The 26,792-nt window shown below is 53.0% G+C and overlaps 1 protein-coding gene and 1 pseudogene across 1 annotated transcript; both read right to left on the bottom strand.

Moving 5' to 3' along the window:
• Window positions 1-4,321: 4,321 nt before the first annotated feature.
• Window positions 4,322-6,178, bottom strand: LOC113880453 (annotated as a pseudogene).
• An 8,801-nt stretch (window positions 6,179-14,979) lies between these two features.
• Window positions 14,980-16,508, bottom strand: LOC113880602 (cathelicidin-2). The gene is made up of 4 exons (XM_027522970.1): window positions 16,278-16,508; window positions 16,057-16,164; window positions 15,841-15,912; window positions 14,980-15,250 (listed from the first exon to the last, which is right to left on the bottom strand). Exons 1-4 carry the CDS (start codon window positions 16,473-16,475, stop codon window positions 15,098-15,100), a joined length of 531 nt encoding a protein of 176 aa, XP_027378771.1. The 5' UTR covers window positions 16,476-16,508; the 3' UTR covers window positions 14,980-15,097.
• Between the last annotated feature and the right edge of the window lie 10,284 nt (window positions 16,509-26,792).

Here is a 26,792-nt window from a genome sequence, read left to right as displayed (position 1 = left end):
AGTGGGGCCCGTTGTGTCCTGCCCCCCGACTGGCCTCCCACAGCCATGTTGTCTATGGAACCTGGAGACCTGAGTCCAAGAAAGGGACCTGTGTGTGCGGTCCTTCAGGGCACAAAGGGCTCCTGTGAATCCGCCTCCTCTAAGCTCACAGCACTCTTTTGTAAAAAATATAATTAATACTGCTGTGTGTCATATATGGGCTTCCCAGGTGGCTCAGTAGTAAAGAATCCACCTGACAAGCAGAAGATTCAGGTTTGATCCCTGGGTCAGGAAGATCCCCTGGAGGAGGAAATGGCAACCCACTCCAGTATCCCTACCTGGAGAATCCCATGGACAGAGGAACCTTGTGGACTACAGTCCATGGGGTCCTGAAAGAGTCAGACATGACATAGTGAGTAAACAGGAGCAGCAGTGTTGGCTACCTCAGAGTTTTTATTAATTTTTTGCGGGTCTTCATTGCTGAGCACGGGCTTTCTCTAGTTGTGGCGGGGTGGGGAGGGTGGCGCCACTCTCTAGTTGCGGTGTGCAGGCTTCTGATCTCAGTGGCTCTTCCTGTTGCAGACCACAGGCTTTAGGGCAGGCTGCTCAGTGGTTGCGGTATCCGGACTTAGCTGCTCTGGGGCATGTGGAATCTTCCCGGACCAGAAACCGAACTGGTGTCCCCTGCATTGGCAAGCACATTGTTAACCACTGGACCACCAGGGAAGTCCTCACAGCACTCTTGTCAGGAGGCAGGGCAGGGCTTACCACCATCAGACCAGGGAGGAAACGGAGGCCGTGGGTGGGGTGGCGGTGTGGCCTTGGGAGGGAGGTCTTGGCTGGTGCTGATGTCAGCACTCAGCTCCGGCTCTTGAGTAAATTTTCCCGGTCCGATATGAGGCCTCCTACTTCTCTCTCAGATGACGCCCAGGCCGCCTCTGCCTGGCCCCCATCACCACCCTGGTCAGCCCTGCCTCGCTCCTGCAGCCCACAGCTTCAAGCGGCCTGGAGATTCGGCTTTTTGACTTGCGGCACCATGAGCATTGACAGGCTGCTCTGGGGGTCCCTTTCTGCGCTGTGCCAACTCCCACTCTCTTTCTTCCCTTCCTGAGCTGTCCCCTGTCCTCTGGATGCTCAAGACTATGGGCAAAGACAACACATAAAAGCTGGGTAAGTATGTGCTGTGGCCAGGACAGTGGGTAGGGATTGAAAGTGGGTCGACACACGGTTTGCAAAAAAGAAACCACAGACAGAATTAAAGTTTTAAAGATGGGACCGGGGGACTCAAGATCTCGAGGATCAAGAACCCCACTAACCGATTCGATATCACTTTTATTGAGCTCTTGGTATGCAGAAGCTCTTGGTTTTTTAGATAACGTAAGTTTCCCATGGTCCCAGTCACATCCCCAGTTAATGATTTTCTTTGGAACGTCCATGTTATTTTCTGTACAAAGGGCTCCAGGTGGCTGGAAGCAAAGATCCCTGCAGGAACATCAGAGAACCCATCAGTGCGTTCGCAAGCATCGTTCTAACTTGTGGTGACCCGATATTCCTAAATCCTCACCTTTCACTTTCCCGCTGCTCATGCAGGACTCACTGACCTCGGCTAATCAGCCCAGGTACTCTGGTTATTTTTAACTATATTTCTTGTTGTGTTCTCAAGGCTTCAAAAAGACAATTGGATGTTTTCCCCACAAGGATGGAGTGAAATCAGTTGCTCTGAGAATGACTTCCAGGGTCTCCTTTAAATGATGTGGGAAGTGTAGAGACACCACTGGCCAGGGCCAGCTGCATAACTTGCAAGATGAAAATACATGTCCCTTGAATCAAAAATTATTAAGAAATTCAAGCTCTCATAAGTCAGAGAGATTAGGAGAAAGGAATAGCCTCCACTGGCCATTGCTGCCTTTGAAGATGGAGAAAGATGAGCAAAGGCCTGGTTACAGCCTCTAGGAACTGAGACCAACCCCAGCCAACAGCACACAAGGGATTCACGGTCTTGATCCTACAAGCACAAAGAACCAAATTCTGCCATCAACCCGAACGAGCTTGAAAGCAGTTCTCCCCTAGAGGTTATTGAAAGGAATCCAGCCTTATCAGCATCTTGACTGGCCCTGTGAACAGAAGGCAGAGACACCCATAATAGCTCCTAGCATCTGACCTACAGAGCTGAGCCACCAGGGTGAAATTTATCTTCACATGCCTAAGAGGAAATGCATGTTGGCTCAAGGAAACCTCTCAGAGCAATGATGACATCACAGAATGGAATGAGGTTGGGAAGAGGAGCAGTCACCAAACTCAACCATAAAGACATCGGGGAAGAACTGCTCCTGTTGCAAGATGCTGCTCAGTTTCATCAGCAACAGCGGACTCCAGGTACCACCTCTTTTTCCTGCAGTCTTCACTGCCTCAGCAGCACAGGCAGGAGCAGGGTGGCACAGAGCTTGGTAGGCATCAACCTGTCAGCAGGAACAGCCACCAACTTCAAGCTACCCAGAGTTTAACAACTAGCTCAAAAAAAGAAATCCTGACCATTTAACCTGTAGCTCTGGCAAGCCTGAATGCTCAGGCACAGACACAGCACAGCCCTGAGTTTCTCTGTGGCATTCATCCCAGAATGCTGGATGAAGTAGAGTGATGTAGAGTGAGAAGCATGAGGTTCCTCTAGCCTGCCTAAAATCAGCCCCACCTGCTCACCAAGAGGAGCCAAGCCTGACAGGTAGCAGAGTAAATGCCCTGTGAGATCCTACCCTCTGCCCCTCTCAGAGAAGGCAATCTGTGTCCTGGTTCAGGTTGGCTCTGAGTCAGACCTAAGACAAGCGTTTCGTGGAAGTATTGTGTTGGCCAAAAAGTTGTTCAGGATTTCAGGTAAGATATTACTTTTTGGCTAACGCAGTGTTTTGTCTGGGAGATGATTCCAGAAAGCACCAGCAGGAGTGTAGAGAGGGGAGACAGGGCAGGACCTGAGTCAAAGAGGATGTGTTTCAAGGAAGAGGTTACAAAAATGGGAGACGGGGGCTCAACCCAGCTGTGGACATCAAGGAGTGGTGTGACATGTCTGGAAACGGGCCACCCAAGGCTTGAGGAAGAGAAGGTATTTTTCCACCAAGTTCCCACAATGGTTGAATGAAGTTGCTTCCTGGATCCAACAGCCCCCCAGCCCCAAACCAGTGCTTACAGTCTTCCCCAGAGCAAAGATTGGCTAGAGAATAAGGAGTGGGTGGGGCACGGACAGTGTCTGAAACACCCAGGCAAACAGTGATGTGACCTGTGCGTCATTCTGTGTGTGTCTCTCACCCTCATGCAGAGCTCTTCACCCCAAAGAGCAGGATGCTTGTATTTAATGGTGCAAATGTTTGTGTCATGTGATCCCTAAACACAAGCCCACTGCTTCAATCTGGGACCCAGCTGAAGAAATGGTAGTGTGTCTCAAAACCACAGGAAAAGCCAGGAGGGACAGGCTATTCCAGAATTAAGATTGTCAAGGGCAAGAGGAACGTTTTGGGCCTGGTACTTGCATGCTCAAGCCTGAGACTGAACTGTGACTCTGTGAGTGTTTAACAAGGTGAGCAGCCTGGCCCCTCGTGGACTGTCAGCTCCATGTGAGCAGGAACAGCAGCCCCACCAGCTCTGCACACACAGCAGGTCTCCGTACGTCATACTGGGTGTTGGAGGAGGAGGGCAGAGTGGGTGAAGGTCTCGAGAGGGACCCGAGGCTGGGGACGCTGTCCTGGAGCTCCTGGGGCTGCTGCCTTCCCCGTGCCCTCCTGGAAGGAATAGGGGCCTCACGCTTCTCTGTGTTCACAGGGGTGATCACACACACATACATAGACACACATTGACACACACACAAATAGACACACACATACACATAGCCACACACACACACAGAGGAGGCCTCTCAGAGTTAAGGAGTCAGTCTCAGTTCAGTTCAGTTCAGTCACTCAGTCGTGTCCGACTCTTGTTCGACCCCATAGACGGCAGCCCCCCAGGATGCCCCGTCCCTGGGATTCTCCAGGCAAGAACACTGGAGTGGGTTGCCATTTCCTTCTCCAATGCGTGAAAGTGAATTTGCTCAGTCGTATCCAACTCTTAGCAACCCCATGGACTGCAGCCTACCAGGCTCCTCCGTCCATGGGATTTTCCAAGCAAGAGTACTGGAGTGGGGTGCCATTGCGGGAAAAAGGGAAATAATAGAAATTGAAGCCTGGAGGAAGTTGTTTTCACAAGAATTTATTTTTCACCGTCCAGAAGTCTGATCCAGAACAAATCATATCTTTAAAATGCTTCCCTCAGGCTCGGAATTCACCAAAAGCCATTAATAGGTATGATAGCTAGTCCTTCACCGTTTTCCGGGGAATCTTGGCGGGAACCATGGCCGTGGCCTTGGCCTTGGCCTGTGAGGAGGCCGAGGTTTGGGAGGCTGAGGTCGGTTAGCCCTGACACTCTGAAGCTGTGAACCACAATGGAAGAGATTACTTGTGAGACTGGGCAAGGGTCAAGAGAAGACCACTCTCTCCCCACATGAACAACCCCCAAATTGAGCTACCAAAGGAACTTTGGCCCCAGATCATCCTCTGGCAGTGATCTTTGGAGCATGTGATTGAGTCCCTAAACCCACAACATATGGGGAAACTGATCCCAGAGATGACAAGGGGCTTCCAAGGGTCACAAGCCCATCCGGGCAAAGGTAGACTGGAGCATGGCCTCGAGACCACGGCCCAGGTCAGGCTGCCACAATTTCAGCACTGTCAGAACCCCCTGGAGGCCTTGTGAAAGCGCAAATGCCGGGGCCCACCCCAAAGTCTGATTCAGGAGTCTCGGTGGGGCTGAGAATCTGCCTTCCTGTGAGTTCCTGGGTGCGGACCCCGTTAGACAGCCACTTCTCTAAAGGATGCAGAGCCAGGGCTGGAGACCTAGGGATTGGGGAGGGTGGGCCCAGATAGGAGGGCCTTTTCTCTACCCTAGACGGAGCAGCGGGTCATTGGTCCAAAGGATGTTTCTCAACCCACCCTGTTAGCATATGCCCAACACAGAAGGGGCCACTCGCCTCATTACAGTTTATGTCAAACTGGTCATCGGACCGGTCCAGGCTGACTGTCCCCAAACACTGTTTCACCAGCTGGAAGGGGAGCTCAAGGTCAAACTGGAAACCCCGGGCCATAATCTCCCAGGCTCAGCTTACCTCACCTGCCAGGGGCTGGAAACATTCCCTGAAGTTCCCTGTTCAGCTCGCGCTGAGAAGCATTGATCCCAGCCCTCAGTCTCAGCCCCCAAGGTCACCCCATTCTCCTTGAAGTCACACTGCTCCGGGGGCTGCAGGCTCGGCCTGGGGCACACAGTCTCCTTCACCCTGAAGCTCACAGCCTTTCGAGCTCCCCAGTCCTCCACCTGGTCGAGGATCAAAGTGGGGAGACTGGGCTCAGGCTCATGTTTCCTTCTCTGATCTGTCTCCCTGCCCCCAACCCGGACGGCAGCCTCTCTAGCCCCCTGTGTGTCAGGCTCTGGGCTTGGTGCTGGGAGCACAGGGGAGGGGACAGAGCCCGTGCCCGGCCTCACGGGCACACAGAGAGCAGGAGTGGCCCTCACAGCAGCGCTGATGGCAGCGCCTCCCCTCACAGGGGCTGAGGGAGGTCAGGGCCACCTGCAGGGAGAGCCCTTGTCACTGGAGCCTCCAGGCTGACGGAGCTCCCCCTGGCAGAGAGACACTGAGGTTCAGAGGGGATATTAGGAGGGAAGTCACCTCACAGAGCCTGTGACCCCCCCATCCCTGGAGCTCCCAGAAGTCCAGGGAGCCTGAGCCAGGTGTGCAGGGCGCCTGTTCCCACAGCAGAGATGCTAAGGCAGGAAGCCTGGTGCTGGGAGGGCCCCAGGTCTGGGAAGGTTTCCTGGAAGAGGTGGGAACCCACCCAGAGGGAAAAGTGCCCTCCTGACAGGAGGACCAGCCTGAGCGAAGGGGCGACAGTGTGGCCAAAGCTGGGGGGAGATGGCTCCCAGGGAGATCCTTGGGAGGCAGGTCTAGCTCCAGGAGGCGGTAGAGATGAGCTTCTGTGGACCCATCATTGATGCGATCCACAGCACGAAGCACAGCCTCCCTGTAGCTGAGGGCCTGGGCGCTGGCCGAGGGCAGCGCTAGTCCCAGCAGCAGTAGCCACAGTGACCACCGTCCCAGGGAGAGGCTGGCCCTCTAAGTCTTCATGGTCCCCAGCCTACCTCCTCCCAGCCCGAGGGACCCTCCTTTTATGCTCAGCCTGGGCCCTGACCTGCCCCATCCCTGCCCTCCTCCCAGGGTATGAGATTGACTTGCCTCAGCTCCTGCTGTTGCTTCATGAGATTGCTGGCCAGTGGGAAGGGAGGCCCCTGTGCAAGGTGAAAAAAGGGTTTCTCCATCTCCCTGACAACTTCTTGGCCTCTCCTGGACCCCACGGGGAGTGTCACCAGCAGGCTTGCTCAAGAAGATTGAGTCCTCCAGGAGAGGGAGGGACCAGGCACTGTCTACATCCCCTCTACCTCCACACCATGGGCTCCTCAGGATTCAGGATAAAGGAGGGTATTTGCTATTCGATCTTCTCCTTTAGGCACTGCCTGGCACCCAATAGGCACTTAGTTAAAGTTTGATGAGTGGATGACAGGACCAACCCCTTCTAGCCCCTCACCCACCCACCCTGTCCTAGGCAGCCATCTGGGCCAAACCATCCTCTTCTCTCCACAAACCTCAGACAGTCAGGGGCTCAGCTCCACCTGCTCCCTCTCCTGGTCTTCTCCTCTGCCTTCCTCAGACTAAGATGTCACATCCAAAGACCCCAGCAGTTGTGGCCTGTTGCTACACTCAACCTATTTGTCTTCACAGGTGCTAGGGAAACACTCTGTCCTCTTGAACTTGCCCCTGAACAATTCTCCCCTGTCCCTGCCCTCCTGGATCCCCTCCTCCTCCCTGGGGGCTCCTGCTGAGTCTCCTCCAAGGACTCTCCTCTTAGGAGGCAGGGCTGGCTCAGGAGCATCCGGGCTGCTCCTCCTCCCCGTCGTCACATGTTTCTGGGGACCACACTTCTCAAGACAACAGTGCCCATCACACACATACTGGACTGTGCCTCTGGGTTCAAGACTCCCATGAACGCCCTGGTGGTCTGCACTGGGCTGTTAGCTGGGTGCTGCTGCAGGAGCCCTGAGCTGGAAGCCTGGGGGTCCCACCTGCTCCTTCTTCCTCCTGAGGACACTGTCCTGACCTCCCGCCACCCCTGCCCTGGGCCGACCCCCATCTCCTCTCCTCTCAGTGACGCCACAACCTCCAGACTCCATGTTTCCTGATTTTCAGGCTCTCCCCAGACCATTGTCCACCCTTCACACCATTTCTAGATGCCAAGGCAGAGTGCCGATTTGACCACTTCACCCTCCGCCTTCAGAGCACACAGATCCCCGCCTGACAGCAGGGTCTGGATCTCCCGGAGCTCCTCAGTGTCCACACCCCGGCCTTGTGGGGCAGGTCTCAAGCTGCCTTGACCACTCCAACCACAAACCATCTCAGAGCCTCCTGCTTGGCCCCTATCTCTGCAGCTGGTGCCTCTGCTTGCCCTGACATGCCACCTTGCAAAATTTTCCCTGACCTTAACCAAAAGTGGTACCTCCTCCTCTTGACTCCCAAAGCCTTCAGGACATCCCTTCTTCTGTTTTGCTTTTTTAGTAAAATGTGCTTTTTATTTATTTAGTTAGTTCTGGCTATATCGTGTCTTCATTGCCACCCACCAGCTAGTCTGGTTGCATAGACCAAGGGCTACTTTCTAGTTGCGGTGCACAGGCTTCTTGTTACAGTGGCTTCTCTTGTTGCGGAGCACAGACTCTAGAGAGTGAGGTCTCAGTAGCTGTGGTCCAAGGGCTTACTTGCCTGGTGTGGGATCTTCCTGGACCATGGATCCAACCCACATCCCCTGCATTGGCAGGCAGATTCTTACCCACAGGACCACCAGGGAAGTCCAGGACATCCCTTCTGATTTGACCTCCAGGATTACCTGCCCAGTGCTCTGGTTGAACGCCAGGTGGGGAGGGGGACACTGGGAGGAAAAGAGAGCACAGCTGGGGGAAATATTATGCCCAAGGGACAGAGGAGTGCTGAAGCCAAGAACATTCCAATCCATCAATGCCAGGGAAGCACCATGTGTCCGTGAGGCCCAGGGAGGTTGTGGACTCAGTTGCCCTGTGGGACCCTTGGAGCCTTGGCCAGGGCACCTTGGAAGGTGGCAGCCTGGATGGGAGATGCTGGTTGACCACTCAGCCTTGGAGAAGGAAAGAGAAGTGAGTTTTGTGCAACCTCATTACACCGCCCAGATATTGCCCCAGTGGCCTCTTGGTCAAGCTGTATCTTTTCCCCAAGTCAAATAATTAGCAACACAAATGGTTCCTGGGTGTTTGGTAACCTGGAAACCTCCCTGTGCTTTCCTGGTGGTGGTGGTCTATTCAGTAAGTCATGTTCGACTCTTTGTGACCCCATGAACTGTAGCCCGCCAGGCTCCTCTGTCCATGGGATTTCTCAGGCAAGAATACTGGAGTGGGTTGCCATGTCCTCCTCTAGGGGATCATCTCAACCCAGGGATCGAACCTACGGCTTCTGGGTTTCCAGCATTGCAGGCAGATTCTTCACTGCTGAGTCACCAGGGAAGGCCTCCCCTATGCTTTCCTGCCTTTGCATGATTGCAGACTAGAATCTCCTTCCCCATCCTCCCTGGATCCTGTTAGGGGCCTCTGCCAGGCCCTCAGTCTGCACCTCCTGTGATGAGGAGCGAGCCTTCCATGTCTGCAGCATCTGCCTTCTTTGATTTAGTCCTCACAGCTGCCTTGTCCTAGCGGAGTCTTACGTCTGCTCACGGATGCCCTAGGAAGGGGGAGACAGCCCACCATCTGGAGACTTCACCCAGCCCGGGCCAGCTAGTATGCCCTTTGGGAATTAAAGACAGAAGGGATCAACTCTTAATAAGAGAGACAGACCAACTGGGGATCAAAACAGCATCTCACTGATTCCATTTTTTTCCAGCTTGGAATCTGTCACAGGTCCCTGGTCCAACTCAACAGTTACAGGTAAGCACCTGACTTTATCTCTTTTGTAAAGATATTCAGGAGATTGTAAAGTACCTTCCTGCCTAATCACCACCTGTAGAAAACCACCGATTCTGTCTCCAGCAACAACCTCCCTCCATAAGGATTTAAATCAACAGAAAAGGAAAGAGCTTGGGGAGCTGGAATTGCAGGTTACAGTGGGGTGGAGAGTGGGAGGGCTGATGGGTAGCAGGGACCAGGGAAGGGAGGGCTGGGGCTGCTGGGGGCTATGCTCTGTAAGTGTGACACCCTGGCTGTGAGTAGGAAACCAGAATGATACCCCGCCATTCCTTAAGTTGGGAACTCTCTCCGTTTTGCTGGGAGTTCCTGCCATGATGGTCACTAGTGTGCCCTTGGGCAATCTCATTGAAAGGACTTTCTTCCAAGTACTTTGCCAGTGACAAAAACATTGAGTGGGATCCCTTGGGTCCATCCTGACACCTACACAACAACCCTGACACTAGTCCCTGGGAGGGTCATGGTAACAACACTGGGAGGGGAGCCTGAGGCCCCTGCCTCCTCCACTCACAGCCTCCGCATAACCACATTGCCTACAGAGTCTGGAGACCTGAGTCCAACGATGTGACCTGTGTGTGTGGTCCTTTAGGGACAACAGGCTCCTCTGCACCCACTTCCTCTGAGTTCACAGCACTCTTGTCAGGAGGGCAGCACAGGGCTCATCACCAGTCTCATTAAGCCAAGAAGGAAACTGAGGCCCAGGGTGGGGTGATATGTGACCTTGGGAGAGAGGTCTTGGCCATATCAGGGTTGATAGAAGGACCCAGATTTCTTGTCCAGTGTGGAGCCCCCCTGGTCCGATCTAAGGCCTCCATCTTTCTTAGACCAGCTCCCTACCCCTCTCTCTGACCCCACCACCCACCACTCTGGCGATGCCTGTATCTCTTGTGAATCTCAGAACTTTAAGAAGTTCTGGAGACTCTTCTTTTTGACCAGCGGCACTCTAGACACTGAAGGGCTGGACTGGGGGCCTGTTCTGCCCTGGTCCACCTCCCACTTTTTTCCACTGCTTCCAGGGCTATCCCTTGCTCTCTGGCTGCTGAAGTTACTGGGGTTCAGGGGAAGACCCTAGGGAGAACTGGGGCAAGGGTGGAGGGAAGTAAGTTGCTCTCAGAATGGTCTCTGGGGCCTCCTTCCTGTATTATTTCAAGTATGGAGTCACCACTGGCCAGCCACTGGCTCCATCACTTGCAAAATGAAAATGCGGGGCCCCTTGTTCAAAATCATGAGAATTTCAAGACCTCAAGAATAAGTCATTAGCAAGTACCCAAGCACAGGGGCCTGTGTGACTGCACTGGCGACACAGTCTTGATACCAGCCTTGCCCCCTGCCCACAAAATACTCTTTATTATCACAAGAGAGAGTTGAGACTATCTGGGTGTTGTAGGTAAGTCCAGGCCAGACTTTCACATACTTAGTAGCAGCAAGATCAGCAAGAGATGTTGCTTTTGTGATATCAGAATCTGACAAGTCTTTAAGCTTAGAACAGCTACCATATTCTGGGCAACACATGTAAAAGAGTTCAAAATTTCATGATGAGACTCATGAAAATCTTATCAGTATCTAGAAGGTCAACCTTGTTATGTCATGTTTAGTGGAGGCTGTCTACTCCTGGAGCTGGCAGTTGTTGGAAAGGTAACAAGAGCCCTTAGATTAAGACTCTTCAGGACTTCCCTGGTGGTCTAGTGGTTAAGAATCTGCCTGCCAATACAGGGGTCACAGGTTCGATACCTGGTCTGGGAAGATTCCACATGCCGTGGGGCAACTAAGCCTCCATGCCAGCCCACCATAAGCCTGTATGCTACCGAGCCCACCTTCTAGAGCTCATACTCTGCAACAAGAGAAGCCACTGAGATGAGAAGAATGTGCACTGCAATAAGAGTAACCCCCACTCGCTGCCACCAGAGAATGCCCAAGCGCAGCAATGAAGACTCAGCACAGCCCTAAATAAATAAATAATTTTTAGAAAAAGACTCTTCATTGGCTGTTGATCAGGTAGAGTCTGGGTGAAAGTGACCACATGCCCTGCAGACAAACTCTGAGAGAGCAATGAATGATGCGTCTTCCCACCCTAGACTCTGTGAGTCTGCTAAGTCACTTCAGTCGTGTCCGACTCTGTGCGACCCCATAGACGGCAACCCACCAGGCTCCCCCGTCCCTGGGATTCTCCAGGCAAGAACACTGGAGTGGGTTGCCATTTCCTTCTCCAATGCATGAAAGTGAAAAGTGAAAGTGAAGTCGCTCAGTCATGTCCGACTCTTTTCGAACCTATGGAATGTAGCCTACCAGGCTTCTCCGTTCTTGGGATTTTCCAGGCAAGAGTCCTGGAGCGGGTTGCCATTTCCTTCTCCAAGACTCTGTGAGTCAGAGGCCTTCTATTCCCATCACCAGGGTAGCTACTTTCTTCACAACCAAGTGATCTGAAAGCCCAGTCCCTCAGCAATCACTGCTCCTGTCTCCAGTCCTCCCCTTGTCTTAGACCATGGGCCCAGACTCCTCCCTACGTGCTCAGCAGCTTCATCCTTTTATGCCGTGACCCATCATAGAACAGCTCCCTATGCCCTGAAACACCAGTAGGATCGCCTTAGGAGTTTCCACCTCATATTCATGATCATTGTCATCAATAGCCTTCCAGCAGCAGAGCTGGCAGTGCAATGAGCACTAGGGTAGAGTCACCCCCAAGTGGGTCTTCTTTGCAGCTTCCAAATTCCGATACTAGGAGCTGCCAGAGGTGCCTGGGAAAAAAACAAGTGGGGTGAGAAAGATTACTCATGTGGTTTGAGAGTCTTCCATCAGTATGGGCCTCTTCCCTCATTTCTGAGCCTCAAAATTAAACACTCTACTTAGCTAGAAGATAGCCTCCCAGGGAATCAGCTCATTTAGAATTCAAGTTGCCTTCCCTAAGTGTATGCTCCACTGGGAGGTGAGCCTTGGGTGTATAGTTATCCTTTCGATGTTTCCTCTCAGAGTCCATTTCATCTTCCAATGGTACTGACTACTTGGAGATGAGATTGGGGGCATTGAAGGTCCAGGGAATCATCTGGGTAGCTGTTCACACCCAGTTTCTTACTATAAGGCAATGCTGTTGCAGATCGGATGTGTTCTGTGAATCCAGATATGAAACACAGACCGTCTGGGAGTCTTTGAATATCATATCCCATGTATGCTGTGCAGACAGGGATGGCATCCCCGTAATTGCCCTGGAATTCCTTTTGTCACTCAGTCGTGAGGCTGGGAGTCAGCCACTTTGGCCAGGCTTCCTTGGCCTCATGTGCTGGCATCGCTAGGCTTTGTCAATATTTTGAGGTCTGATGGTGGATTTAAATGGATCACCATGTCCCATGCGATGGTGTATCCACATGCCTAGAGGCCCTACCTAGCCAGCGCAGGTTTAATTCATTTGTTGATTCCATTAACATGGCTGGTAAATGGTCATTTTCCTTGCATATCAATGTGAGTCATAACAGAGGTAGTGAGCGAAGAGCATTCTATTGCAACAAGGTTTGATACCCCCAGAGACTGAGGCTTGACCATCCAGTTTCATAGGCAGACACCGGATCACATTGCCAGTCTCTGGTGTACTGCCCATGAGACAGTGAGAAATGCAACCAGGTAAATTTGGGAAGTTTTCTTGACCGAGGGGCCTTGTTTAGGCACAGGTGTCAAAAGATGTCTTTGAGGCTGAGCAGCAGCAGTGGCACAGCCCACGCATCCTCCTTTAACTTAGCACACCCACCCATGAAGGACCAGGCATCTTCAGGACCCTGGTGGACCAAAGCCCTCAGGGAGCTCTGACACAGACCCCACGTCTGAGAGAGCTGCATCTGGAATGTGATCGGCCACCTTTGCCTCTAGATGTATCCCTCCAAGTGCCCCGTTTTCCTCTTTTTCCAGGAAAGAGTCGTTTTGTTGAGATTTTCATTTTTCACCCTTCCCGTGATAGGGGTGTTGCTCCTTGAGGCTCTGAGCATCAGTCACACACGACTGAGCGACTGAACTGAACTGAACTGAACTGAGTTGTAAAATATAACATTAGATACATTTTTGAGGATGAATGAGTCCACACAGTTGAAAGTGCCTAGGGGCCATGAAAGTGACAATGTAGCTCTCTGCCTCCCCTGACAGCGCCTACCCTGCTCCAGCTGGGGATGACACAGAGGCAGAGTGGCACACGGGAGAACAGGGGGCTGCATGTTATATCTTACAGCTTCATTCATGCAAGGACAAATACAATCAAGATCCACAAGGGCCTTGCCTAGTAACAGTCCAGTTTCCCTCCTTGACACAGCACGGGTCTGGGGGATGGAGAAGCCCCTTCTGGTCCATGCCGATTGGCTCCCCTTTTCCTGATCTCTTGATCTCCTCCACTCTGTCTTTGATTTCAGTGCCCCCAAGCAAGGAAGCTGCCCCCTGCCCTGAAGTGAGTGACCTTCACATGTACACAAACACTGAGAAACATGAGGAGTCATCTCCCTGGGCCTCTTGACCTCCTATCCCCTCTCACCATATTGTGAAACCTTAAGTGCCCCTTGGCTTTCAGCACTTGCCCCCAGGACCCCCACTCCTGCACCACCACCCTGGACCCCTTGGGCCCTTCTCTCTTGTCTCCACATCAGGCCCCGCACCTGACCCGTATGGAACAAGTGGACAGACTCTCCACGACTCCACTGCCATCAGAGGCCATGTTCCCTAGACTAAGAAGTGTGAGGTTCCTCTAACCTGCCTGAAATTAGCCCCACCTGCTCACCAAGAGGAGCCAAGCCTGACAGGTCGCAGAGTAAATGCTCTGTGAGATCCTGCCCTCTGTCCCTCTCAGAGAAGGCAATCTGTGGCTTGTTCAGGAGGACCCAGCAGGAGACCTAAGACACACCTTTGGTGGAAGGAGTTTGTTTGGGAGGAGATTCCAGAAAAAGCCAGCAGAAGTGTGGACAGGGGAGACAGGGCAGGACATGAGTCAGAAGAGGAGGGGTCAATGAAGAGGTCACTGATGGAGGTGGTTGGGGCTAAATCCCGGTGGGGATCTCACACAGGGATATACATATCTGGGAGTGGGCCACCCCAAGGGTGAGGAAGAGGAGGTGTTTTTCCCCCAAGTCCCTCCAATGGTTGGTTGAAGCTGCTACCAGAATACAAACTTCCTAGTGCTTCCAGTCTGCCCCAGAGCAAAGGTCAGCTAGAGCATGGGGAGTGCGCAGGACATAGACAGTGTCTGAACTCCCAGGGAAACAGAGATGTGACCTGTGTGTCACTTTCTGCGTCTTACACAGTATTCAGTTCATTGGCCCGATGCAAATGAATGCTTCATTTTAATGAGAAGTTTTGTATCACTGGATTCCGTCACACAGACCCACCACTAAAATGTGGCAGCCAACTAGAAAGACAGTGATGTGTCTGAATGCCACAGCAAAGCCAGGAGGCGTGGACTTTCCAGAGTTAAGATCGTCATGGGGAAGAGGAATGTTCTGGGCATGGTCCATGCAGGCTTAGCCCTGAGACTGAACTTCCTCTCTGTGAGTGTTTAGCAAGGTGAGCAGCCTGGCCCCTCGTGGACTGTCAGCTCCATGTGAGCAGGAACAGCAGCCCCACCAGCTCTGCACCCACGGCAGGTCTCCTTACGTCCTACTGGGTGTTGGAGGAGGAGGGCGGGGGCGGGTGAAGGGCTCGGGAGGGACCCGAGGGTGGGGACGCAGTTCTGGAGCTCCTGGGGCTGCTGCCTGCCTCGTGCCCTCCTGGAAGGAACAGGGGCCTCATGCTTCTCTGTGTTCACAGGAGTGATCACACACACACACACACATAGACACACACACACACATAGACACACACATACAAAGACACTCCTAACGGTCTTGGTAAGTTGGAAGAGGCGAGACAATTGAAATTGAAAGCTGGAGGAAGTTGTTTTCACAAGATTTTATTTTTTGGATGCTGACTCAGGGCAAAAGAGATCCCAAGAGGTCTTCCCTGGGCTTCTGATTCATCAGAAGCCCTTATCAGGGAGTTATCTGCCTATTGTTCACCGTCTACCAGGAAACGGTCCTAAGGGTGGACGGAACGGTGGCCGGATCGGTGGGAAGATCGGTGGGCGGATCGGCGGGCGGAACGGTGGATAGAACGGCGGACGGATTGGTGGACGACGGATTGGTGGACGAAATCTGACACTCTGAAGCTGTGAACCAATAAAAACAGGTTTCTTGTGAGAACCGGGTGAAGGTCAAGACAAGACCCCTCCCTCCATATCTGCCAGCCCATTCCTAGAAGACTCCAGGAACCTTGGGGACCCAGATCACCCTCTGGCTGTGACCCTTGGAGCATATGGCTAAATCTCCATACCACAGACAGAGATGAAACCGAGGCCCACAGATGATAAGGGGCTTTCCAGGATCACAAACCCATCCCAGGAAAGCAGGGCATGAAAGATCATTACTGAGTCAGTGATTCTCAAGCTTCTGCACAGTCAAAGTCCCCTGCAGGCCTTGTGAAAATACAAATGGCTGGACCTCACCCCAGAGTCGGATTCAGTTGGTTTGAGTGGTGCTGAGAATCTGCCTTGCTGTCAGTTCCCGGGTGGGGACCCCATTAGAGAACCACTGCTTTAAGGGATGCACAGCCAGGGCTGGAGACCTGGGGCTCAGGGAAGGTGGGCCCGGGTGGGAGGGCCTTTCTTTGCCCTCAATGGGACAGCGGGTCATTGGTCCAAAGGATGTTTCACATACTTACCCTGCCCAGAAACCCCACAGTCCAGAAGGGGCCACTCACCTCATTACAGTTTATGTCAAATTGGTCATTTGATGGGTCCAGGGTGACTGTCCCCACACACTGTTTCACCAGCTGGAAGGGGAGGTTCAAGGTCAAACTGAAACCCCTGTGGCCATAACCTCCCGGCCTCCTCCCAGGAATTGGTAATCGTCCCCAAGCCCGCTGTCCAATCCCTGGGAAGCATCTGCCATTCTTCTCCCCCGCTCCCAGGCTCACCCCATTCTCCTTGAAGTCACACTGCTCCAGGGGCTGCTGGCTTGTCCTGGGGCAATCGGTCTCCTTCACCCTGAAGCTCACAGGCTTTCTGGTGCCTGGGTCCAAGTCCTGGTCATGGGTCAAAGTAGGGGAAACTGGATTTGGGCTCATTCTTCTTCCTCTGATCTGTCTCCCTGCCCCCCAACTAGCTGGCCCCCTGCCCAGATCCCTTCATAACTCACATCATTGGGTGTAGGGTCTAGCTCCAGGAGGCGGTAGAGATTAGCTTCTGAGGACCGCTCATTGAACTGATCCACGGCACGAAGCACGGCCTCCCTGTAGCTGAGGGCCTGGGCGCTGGCCGAGGGCAGCACTAGTCCCAGCAGCAGTAGCCACAGTGAACACCGTCCCAGGGAGAGGCTGGCCCTCTGGGTCTCCATGGTCCCCAGTCCTCATCCTCCCAGCCTGAGGAACCCTCCTTTTATGCTCAGCCTGGGCCCTGACCTGCCCCGTCCCTGCCCTCCTCCCAGCATGTGAGAAGGAGTTGCCTCAGCCACTGCTGTGGCCTCACAGGACTGCTGGGCAGTGGGCAGGAAGGACCCTATACAAGGTGAAGAAATGGTTTCTCCATCTCCTGACAGTGTTTTGGCCTCTCCTGGACCCCATGGCAAGTGTCATAGGCAGGCTTGCTCAAGAGGGTTGTGTCCTCCAGGAGAGGGAGGGGCCAGGCACTGTCTACTTCCCCTCTGACTCTACACCATGGGCCCCTCAGGATCCAGAGTAAAGGAGTGTATTCACGTCTCAATTGCCAGCTCTTGGCCCTGTCTGGCACCTAATAGGCACTCAGTTAACACTTGAAGAATGGTAAGACCATCAACTCCTGCTGTAGACTTACATTTCCAGCCCATCCCTAGGCAGACATAAATCCTACACCATCCTGTCCTCTGGGCTGAGACTGAGACCTCAGCCAGTCAGGGTTGGCTCCCTTGGTGCCCTCTCCTAGATTCATGTCCACTATTTTCTCACTGAAAAAGTTCTCTTTCACAACAACCCTCCCCCTGCCCCTGCAAGACATGGCTTGTTCCACTAATCCCACTTGAACCAAGCATGAGAAGGATCATCTGCATTGTGACCCCAATTCAGTGCCTTCTCTACACTCAAGGCCACTGCAGGCTGCCCAGTCCTCACTGGATCCATATTCACATTCAAGCCGTGTCTTCATCTCCACAGACTCCAGGGACCCTCTGTCTTCCTGAACTTGCCCCTGACCAATTCTCCCCTGTCCCTGCTCTCCTGGGTCCCCTCCCCCTCCTTGGTGGCTCCTGCTGAGTCTCCTCCAAGGACTCCTCTTAGGATGCAAGGCTGGCTCAGGAGCATCCGGGCTGCTGCTCCTCCCCATCCTCACACATTCCTGGGGACGGCCCTTCTCAAGACACCAGTTCTCCTGAACACGCATCACTGCTCTGTCTCTGGGTTCAAGACTCCCATGAACGCCCTGGTTGTCCGCACTGGGCTGTTGGCTGGGTGCTTCTGCAGGAGCACTGAGCTGGAAGCCTGGGAGCCCCACCTGCTCCTTCCTCCTGAGGACACTCTGCTGACCTCCCAGCACCCCTGCCCTGGGCCTACCCTGTCTTCTCTCGTCTCAGTGCAGCCACAACCTCCACACTCCACCTTCCCTGATTTCCTGGCTCTCCCCTGACCACTGTCCACTCTCCACACCATTTTCTGGAAGTTCCAACACACCACCAGTTTGACCTTTTCAAGTCCTGTCTTTAGCCGCCCACACTCCCAGCACCAGGCATCAGGGCCAAGGCTGTTGTTTTCAGTTTTCCTCACTCCCAGCCCCGAGGGCCTCAGGTGTCAGGCTGCCGCTTACATCTCGACCACCCAAGCCCCTCTGAACCTCCTGCTGTCTTCCCACCTCTGCCTCTGATCCCTCTGTGTGCCCTGACCTCCACCTTGGGAAGCCTTCCCTGACCTCCAGCTAAACTCATCATCTCCTCCTCTTCACCCACTCGGCCTGCAGGACATCCCTTCTGATTGGACCTCAATATCTCCCTGTACAATGCTCTGGCTGAGAAAGCAGGCTGAGGAGGCCAGTGCTGGGAGAGCACAGCTGGGAAAGATAATGAACCAAAATGATGAAGATGTCTGAAAATGATGAAGCAAATTTTCATCCATCTCTCCTTTCACCTGGTCGTGTGACTTGAGGCCTGTAGTATTTCCTGGATTCAGTTGTCTTGTGGGACTCTTGGGGACTTGGCCAAAGCCCCTCAGCTGGGTCAGATGGTGCTGGTTACACGTCAGCCTTGGAGAAGGAGAGGTGGGCCTCTGCCACCTGGTTTCATAGTCCAGGTATTGCTCCAGCGACCTCTTGGTCAAACTGTATCCTTTTTCCAACTCAACGGAGGAAAAAGAATGTCCACAGTAGAAACAATTGGTAGTACACATGGTTGCTGGCTATTAGGTAAGCCTGAAACCCGCCCTGTGCTTTTCTGCCTCTGGGTTTGGGCATTTGCTCACACATCAAACTGAATTTCCCTCCCCCATCCTCCCTGGATCCCTTGGAGGGTCTGCGTCTGGGTCCTCAGGCTGCCCCTCCTGTGTTGGTGGTGAACCTTCCCTTCCTCCAGCAATCAGCTTTCCTGTTTAGTGCTCACAGCTGTCAGAGCTGAGGTCTTCTCAGGAAAGACACCACACCTTCGTCCCCAGGCACATTGTCCCCAACTCCACATCTGGTCCTTGAGAAATTCGCATGCACCCTTCCCCCCAACTCACTCAGGAATGAGCCAGGATCCTGCATGGCCCCCTCCTTTGCTCCTCTCACCCTTCCTTCCTGTCCAGACCCTCCACGGGAAAGAGAACTGAACCCCAGGCTGCCATGCCCCCGACTGTGGGGACACCCACCAGCTCTCTGACCAGCTGAAGAGTCAATGAGACCCACATGCAATATCATTCCAAGAAGGACCCCCATGTACTGCAAACATGAGGCAGGTCAAGCCGTCTGGAGCCCAACTTCCAGGAGGATGGAGTAAGAGAGGGCACTTCACACAGGCACACACACCCTTCCACTTCCAGATCCCTGGTACTTGGGTGATCCCATCCTACATCCTGGATTTTCCTTGTTCAATCCATTTGCACATAGATGTCCTGGGAAGGCAGAAACTACCCCTTCAGATGCTCCAGTCAGGTCCACTTTGTAAAGTGACTAGAGCAGGGATCAACCCCTGAGCAGAAGGACAGACTGCTGATCAGAACACACTTTCCCCAACCCTACCACTCACATAAGCCCAACAGACTCGGGTGGCGATGTCTACATCACCAGGGAAGACCTACATTTCTTATTTCCAAAAATAATTTAGTAGATTTTAAAGACACCTTTCTGGCCTCTGATTACCAGCTGAGAACCACTGATCATGGCTCCAGCAAAAAAACTGCCTCTCTAAGTGTTTCTTTCCTATCTGAAATTACCTTCTCGATCAAAGTGAAGTGAGAGTAGCTTGCTGCTGCTGCTGCTGCTGCTAAGTCTCGTCAGTTGTGTCTGACTCTGTGCGACCCCATAGACGGCAGCCCACCAGGCTCCCCTGTCCCAACACTGGAGTGGGTTGCCATTTCCTTCTCCAATGCATGAAAGTGAAAAGTGAAAGTGAAGTCCCTCAGTCGTGTCCGACTCTTAGCGACCCCATGAACTGTGGCCTACCAGGCTCCTCGGTCCATGGAATTTTCCAGGCGAGAGTACTGGAGTGGGTTGCCATTGCCAGTAGCTTAGTCGTGTCCAACTCTTTGCGATCCCATGGACTGTAGCCCACCAGGCTCCTCTGTCTGTGGAAGTCTACAGGCAAGAATACTGGAGTGGTTTGCCATTCCCTTCTCCAGGGGATCTTCCCAAGCCACAGATCAAACCCAGGTCTCCCACATTTCAGGCAGATTCTTTACTGTCTAAGCCACCAGGGAAGCCCCATCTTGTTTAAACCAACAGACAAAAGAAGAGCCTAGGAAGCTAGGATTGCAGGTAGGTGGTGGGGGTGGAGACTGGGAGGCTGATGGGTGGCAGAAACCATGGTGGGTGGAGCTGAGCTGGTGGGAGCCATGCTGTGATGGTGTGAAACCCAAGCTACGAGGACATTAGCGAGATCCCCCCTGCTATCCCTGAAACAGATGGCCCTCTCCATTGTCCTGGGAGATCCTGCCCTGATGGTCACCTGTGCACCCTTGGGCAACCTCGTTGAAAGAGATTTCTTCCAAGTAATTTGCCAGTGGCAGCAGCACTGACTGAGGATCCCAGGTCCATCCTGTCACCAAAGCAACAACCCTAACACTAATCCTTAGGATGGTCATGGTAACAGCACTGGAGCCTGGGGCCTCTGGTGCCCTGCCCCTACCTCACAGCCTCCCGTGGCTGTGTTGTCTACGGAGTCTGGAGACGTAAGTCCAAGGACGTGACCTGGGTGTGTGGTCCTGCAGCGTACCATGGTCTCCCACGCATCCACCCACTCTGAGCTCACAGCACTCTTGTCAGGAGGCAGAGCACAGCTCACCACCAGTCTCAGAAGACCAGAGAGGAAATTGAGGCCCAGGGTGGGGTGGGGTGTGGCCTTGGGAGGGAGGTCTTGACCAAGTCAGGGTGGATGGTGGCACCCAGAGCTCTGGTTCCTGTGTGAGTTTCCTGGGGCCCACTGGGGTCTCCCTGTCTTTCAGACTAGCTCCCTGGTTCCCTGTATGGCCCGAGCAACCATCATCCTGACCTGCCCTGCCTCTCTCCTGCAACCCGGTGCTTTTGAAGACTCAGTTCAAAAGCTGAGCATCAGTTCAAAAGCACTCTGTGCAGGGAAGGGCTGGTGGGGGTCCCCTTCTGATGTGTATTGCCACTCCCTTCCTTCCCTTCCTGGGCTCTCCCCTGCCCTCTGACTACTCAAGGCTGGGGGCAAGGACTTGGGGATTTTCTGGGCAAGTTCACAGGGAAATAAGTTTTCTCAGAATGACTTCCATAGACTCCTTCATGTGTTGTGGGAGGTGTGGAGTCACCACTGCCCAGAACCAGCTATACAACTAGCAAATTGAAATTGTAGCATCCCAGCTCCAAAAGGTATATAGAATTTCAAGACCTCAGGGATATATAGAGCATTAAACCAAGTACCCAGCCCTCCTGAGCACAGGGGCCTGTGTGACCTCCCTGGTGACACACCCATGATGCTGGCCCTGTCCCCAGCCCCCAAAACACAATGTTGGCAAGAAGGAAACCAAGTACCTGCTTCTGGAGTTCCTCAGATAGTAGAGGTTTTAAGTGCCTGGGAAATACAACAGGCACTTGTCATTTTGATTTACTGGTTCTCTAAAGTCTTCTCTAAGAAGTAAAGAAGGGGACGTCCCCCGGAGTTAAGTAGTTAGGAATCTGCTTGCCAGTGCAGGAGACACAAGTGCAATGCCTGGTCAGGGAAGATCCCAAATGCTGAGGTGCAACTAAGCCCATGCGACACGACTACTGCACCTGTGCTCTAGAGCCCGGGAGCCACAACTGCTGCAGCCCCAGTGCCCTAGAGCCTGTGATCCGCAGCAAGAGAAATGACTCCATGCACCGCAACTGGACAGGAGCCCTGACTCGCCACACCTAGACAGAGCCAGCACACAGCAACAAAGACCCGGTGCAGCCAAAAGCAAAAAGCAAAACCTCCTCCTGTGTACAGTACATAAAGTGATTTCTGTTAAAAAAGAGAGAGAGAGAGGGAGCAAGAAAGAAAGAAAGTAGGGCTCTGAACGCACAAATACAGGAGAAGAGCAGTGCCTTTGCAACTCCCATTGTCCAGAAGGGCAACCAGGGCCCAGGAGAGCAAGAGAGAAGGGAGCTTAGCAAGGCCAGGGGGTGCACGTGGCAAGCCTAGGGCTGGACTCCCAGATCAGTGCTCTTTCCACTCCCCACAGCATCTCCAGCTGTCCACCCCTGGGGGCATCTGGAGCTCGTGACTGGGCCCCTGTCTTCCTGTCCAGCCCAGCACCCTCCACCCCACCCGCCTGCACGAGCCCAGGAGGTCCCGCACCGCAAGCTGCTTCCTGGGCTGGGACAGCCTCCCCTCCTGCCCAGCGGCACAGCCCACACATCCACCTTTAACTTAGCTGATCCATCCATGAAGGGCTAGGGGTTTTCAGGACCCTGGTGGACCAACCCCACCCCCCAACCCCCCGGGAGCGCTGACACAGACCCCACGTCTGAGAGAGCCACATCTAGAACATGACCGCCCACGTTTCCCTCCAAATGCCCCATTTTCCCTTTTTTCGGGGAAAGGGCCATTTTGTTGAGATTTTCAATTTTCACCCTTCCCGTGATAGGGGTGTTGCTCTCTGAGGCTCTGAACATCCACTGATGCCCAGTAACAAGCCAGTGACGCCTCTTGAATGGGCTGCAGCGTCAGGCTTGTGCTGGGTCTGTGTCCGCAGGAAGACCGTGGCCTGCTGCTGGCTTCCTTCTGCCCCGGGCTCCAGGCTGTGTGGTTCTCAGTCCCCCTGCACGTGTCACTGGAAAGGCTCCTAGGGCAGATCGGCCTGAGCGGGCGGCATCTGTACAACCCGCGAGTTGCTTTCTTGAAGTTCTGCATCCCCAGCTCTCCAGCTGATGTGCTGTGAGCACCTTCTTAAACTGCCACCCTTGTCTTCTAAACTGCTTTACTGCCACCATGTGGCCGAGCTGGGGAAGATTCCCCGGAGAAGGAAATGGCAACCCACTCCGGTATTCTGGCCTGGAGAATCCCGTCAACAGAGGAGCCTGGTGGGCTACGGTCCATGGGGTCGTAAAGAGTCGGACATGACTGAAGCAACCTGGCACGCGTGTGGCCAAGCCGATCAGGAGGGCTCCCACTGGGCATTTGTACCAATGTCACTGTCCTAACTGGGCTTTCCCCGATGTCAGCACCCCTCACAGTAAGGGTTACACAATATATTAACTAGAGGATAATTGCTTTACAATATTGTGATGGTTTTTGCCATCCATCAGTATGAAGCGGCCATAGGTATACATGTGTCCCCTCCATCCTGAACCTCCCCTCCCACCTCCATTCCCAGCCTATCCCTCCAGGTTGTTACAGAGCACTGACTTTGGGTGCCCTGCATCATACACTTTTATTGACTGCATTCTAGTTGGATTAAGTCACTACTTCCCTTTTTTTTTGGCCACACGGAATGGCTACGGAGCTTCCCCAACCTAGGATCAAACCAGTGCCCTCTACATTCGAAGGGCAGAGTGTTAACCATTGTACCATCGGGGAAATCCTGAAAGGGGACATTTGTGACCTAAAAAAGACGTCCTATAGTACCATCTCAGCCCAAAGAGGAGTCATCAGAGATGTCATCAGGACCACGTGGGGCCACAGCCCCACGGAGTGTGGCTTTGTTTACTACGAAGAGAAAAAGGGACCAGCTTTGAAAGCGCATTTCATGTTCAGCACAGAGGTAGTCCTAGTACCAGGAGCATCGAGGTTTTTACTTTATCAGTTCAGTCCAGTCACTCAGTGACTCTTTGCGACCCCATGGACTGCAGCAGACCAGGCTTCCCTGTCCATCACCGATTTCCAGAGCCTGCTCAAACTCATATCCATCGAGTAGGTGATGCCAACCATCTCATCCTCTGTCGCCCCCTTTTCCTTCTGCCTTCAATCCCCTTCTCCTCCTGCCTGTACTTTATAAAAGGGAGCAATTTCACATTGATGCTCCAGGGATTCCGTTTTGTGGAATGCCCTCATGTTTCAAGCAACTTCACTCAGCGAAAAAGCCTCTGGGTATTGTTGTTATTGTTCAGTCATGCCTGCACTATTGATAACACAGAAGGCAGAGCGATTAGATGGAAACTTTTGGCTTCCCAACCAACAAACATTGCCTACACATGAAAACACTAGAGAGTGTTGTCAGTATATTGTGGCAAGTCCCTTCCACTGTATGTTGATATATTGTTGAATACAGATGCGTTGATAACAGATGAATTCTGTCTGTAAACCCTACCACAATCACATAAAAGTATTTTAAACAGAAGTACAAATAGTCGGCCGAAAGTGGACATAAAACAGAATCATAAAAAAAATCCAGAGGGGAACTCTCTGGCCGTCCATTGGTTACGACTTGGTGCTCTCAATGCCAGAGTCTCGGGTTCAATCCTTGTTTGGAGAACTAAGATCCTGCAAGCTAGGATCCTAAAAAATAATCTAAAGAAGACAGAAAACTAAGGGAGAATAAGGTACCATCTGAATGAATAAAAGAGCTTTGAGATGTGAGATTAAACTCCAGATGTGTCGATGATTACGTAATACAAGTGGTCCTGTGTTACCCAGGGGTTCTCGTTTCTGTATCTGATGTTTTCACATCTCACTGCTCCACCCAGGGTTAGTAGATGCTCTAACTAACACTCTCTCCCTCAGCCCACCTCTCACGTGCAAACCGACCAGCACCCCCATCCCACCCTTTCTATCGCTGAGACTCTAAATCTCTGTCCTAGTAACCCCAGGGCCAGGTGCCAACAAATTAGGGAGCCCCCACACCCACACCAGCCCACTGAAATTACTCAAGTTACTCCATCCTCAACCTGGTCAGCCTCATGCTCCCGCCTTGCCCATTCCTTCCCTGAGAACATCACACGGGCTGTGACTGTCCTCTCCTGTGTGGGCAGCATGACCCGCTCCTGCTCCCCCGGGGACTGTGAGTAACAGACTCACTCTGCACCAGCGATGGGCTCCCCACCTAGGGGAGCTCGGACCACAGCGATGGACTCGGACCACAGGTGAATAAAGCCAAACACTGGGGACATAGAAAATGCCGGGAGACAGAGACACAGGGAGAGTGGGAGAGAGAAGGAGAGAAAGAGAAAGAGAGACACAAACACTTTAGGCAAAATGTAGGTGATCCTGAAAATAGAGAATTCGGAAGTTTATGCACTATTTTTGCATGCCTGCCTTGAGCACTGAACTGAGTGTTACTTCTAATCCTACCACTCTAGTCACTGATTTTTCCTGAGTAATTTTCTCCCCGCAATACCTTCTTTCCCTCCTGCTGGGCTTGGGTCCCCTCCATTGCAGGAGAACTGACAAATCAAGCTTGTCTTGGAGAGATGCTCAATGCCATTCATGAAATACTGTCACTTGTCTTCTCAGGGGTAAGAGGTCAAAAGGTCAAGCAGCAGACTCTCTCCCCAGTCACTGTAGAAGGCATTGACAAGGCCCGGGACCAGTTCTGTCTCCTTCTCAAGGGTTGAGATGGAAAAACTGTTTGCATCCTTTCCTGTCTGCTATCAGAGGTCACATATGCAAGCTGAATGCCTCCTCCATGCCAAGGGACATCTGGTCCACACTGATATAAAACGTGAAAGGGCAAGATAGGCCTGAGGCTACAGGTGGGTTGCCATGGAAGCAGGACGGGCAACCATGGGAAGGAGTTGAAGGCACTTGTGACCTGCACAGACACCGTGTCATCCTGATGAGTGGTCCCCCTCTCCGTTTGGGCGGGAACGTGCCAACTGTGACAGGCCTGATACAGAGTGCTTGCCAATTTCCATGATGTAAATATTCCTACCAAGGCTGATTTCAAGCTACTAAGAGTATAACAACCAGCTCAAAAATACCCAGACCATTTAGCAGTTGGCTCTGGCAAGTCTGTATCTTCAGGCACAAACCCAACAAAGCCCCCTCGGTTTCCTCTGTAGAGTTTCTTCCCTCAACTCGGGGTGATGTAGAGTGAGAAGCATGAGGTTCCTCTAAACTGCATGAAACCAGCCCCTCCAGCTCACCAAGAGAAGACAAGCCCAACAGGTAACAAAGTAAATGCTCTGTGAGATCCTGACCTCTGTCCCTCTCTGGAACAGGTTGGCCAGAAGCAGACCTAAGACAAGCATTTAGTAGAAGTCGTTTGTTTGGGAGGCGATTCCAGAAAGCACGGGCTGGAGCGTAGAGAGGGGAGACAGGGCAGGACCTGAATCAGAAAAGGAGGTGTCAGTGAACACATCAATGAGGAAGCAGACAAGGGCTCAACCCGGCTGGGGATCTCAGGCAGAGGGGTGAAACATCTGCAAGCTGGCCACCCAAGGAGCGGGGAAGAGGAAGTGTCTTTCCATCAAGTCCCCCCAGTGGTTAGTTGAAGCTGCTCCCTGGATTCAAACTCCCCAGTGCTTCCAGTCTGCCCCAGAGCAAAGGTCAGCTGGAGAGTGGGGAGTGGGCAGGACATGGGCAGTGTCTGAAAGACTTGCCTTGTCTACACAGGCAAGTAGACATGTGACCTGTGTGTCACTCTGTGCCTCTCACCCTCGTGTGAGCTCTTCACCCTGATGGACAAGATGCTTGTATTTAATGGTGCAAATTTTAAACCATGTGACCCCTAAACACAAGCCCACTGCTTAATCTGGGACCCAGCTGAGGCAACAGTGATGTGTCACAATGCCACAGGAAAAACCAGGAGGGGCAGACTATTTCAGAATTAAGGGCCAGAGGTATGTCCTGGGCGTTGCACCTGCAGGCTCAGCCCTGAGACTGAACTTCGTCTCTGTGAGTGTCTAACAAGGTGGGAAGCCTGGCCCCTCGTGGACTGTCAGCTCCATGAGAGCAGGAACAGTATTCCCACCAGCTCTGCACCCACGGCAGGTCTCCTTACGTCCTACTGGGTGTTGGAGGAGGAGGGCGGGGGCGGGTGAAGGGCTCGGGAGGGACCCGAGGGTGGGGACGCAGTTCTGGAGCTCCTGGGGCTGCTGCCTGCCTCGTGCCCTCCTGGAAGGAACAGGGGCCTCATGCTTC

Source organism: Bos indicus x Bos taurus, chromosome 22, assembly GCF_003369695.1.
Source record: "Bos indicus x Bos taurus breed Angus x Brahman F1 hybrid chromosome 22, Bos_hybrid_MaternalHap_v2.0, whole genome shotgun sequence".
Taxonomy (NCBI): domain Eukaryota; kingdom Metazoa; phylum Chordata; class Mammalia; order Artiodactyla; family Bovidae; genus Bos; species Bos indicus x Bos taurus.
Note: the sequence above shows the minus strand (reverse complement) of the source record. Positions and strands in the feature narration are given on the sequence as shown.

Excerpts from the sequence above, each read along its gene's own strand:
- LOC113880602 (XM_027522970.1), bottom strand. The coding sequence starts at position 16,475 with ATGGAGACCCAGAGGGCCAGCCTCTCCCTGGGACGGTGTTCACTGTGG. Across the intron at positions 16,165-16,277 it reads TAGACCCTACACCCAATGAT|GACTTGGACCCAGGCACCAG; the intron begins GTGAGTTATGAA and ends ACCCATGACCAG. Across the intron at positions 15,913-16,056 it reads GTGACTTCAAGGAGAATGGG|CTGGTGAAACAGTGTGTGGG; the intron begins GTGAGCCTGGGA and ends CTCCCCTTCCAG.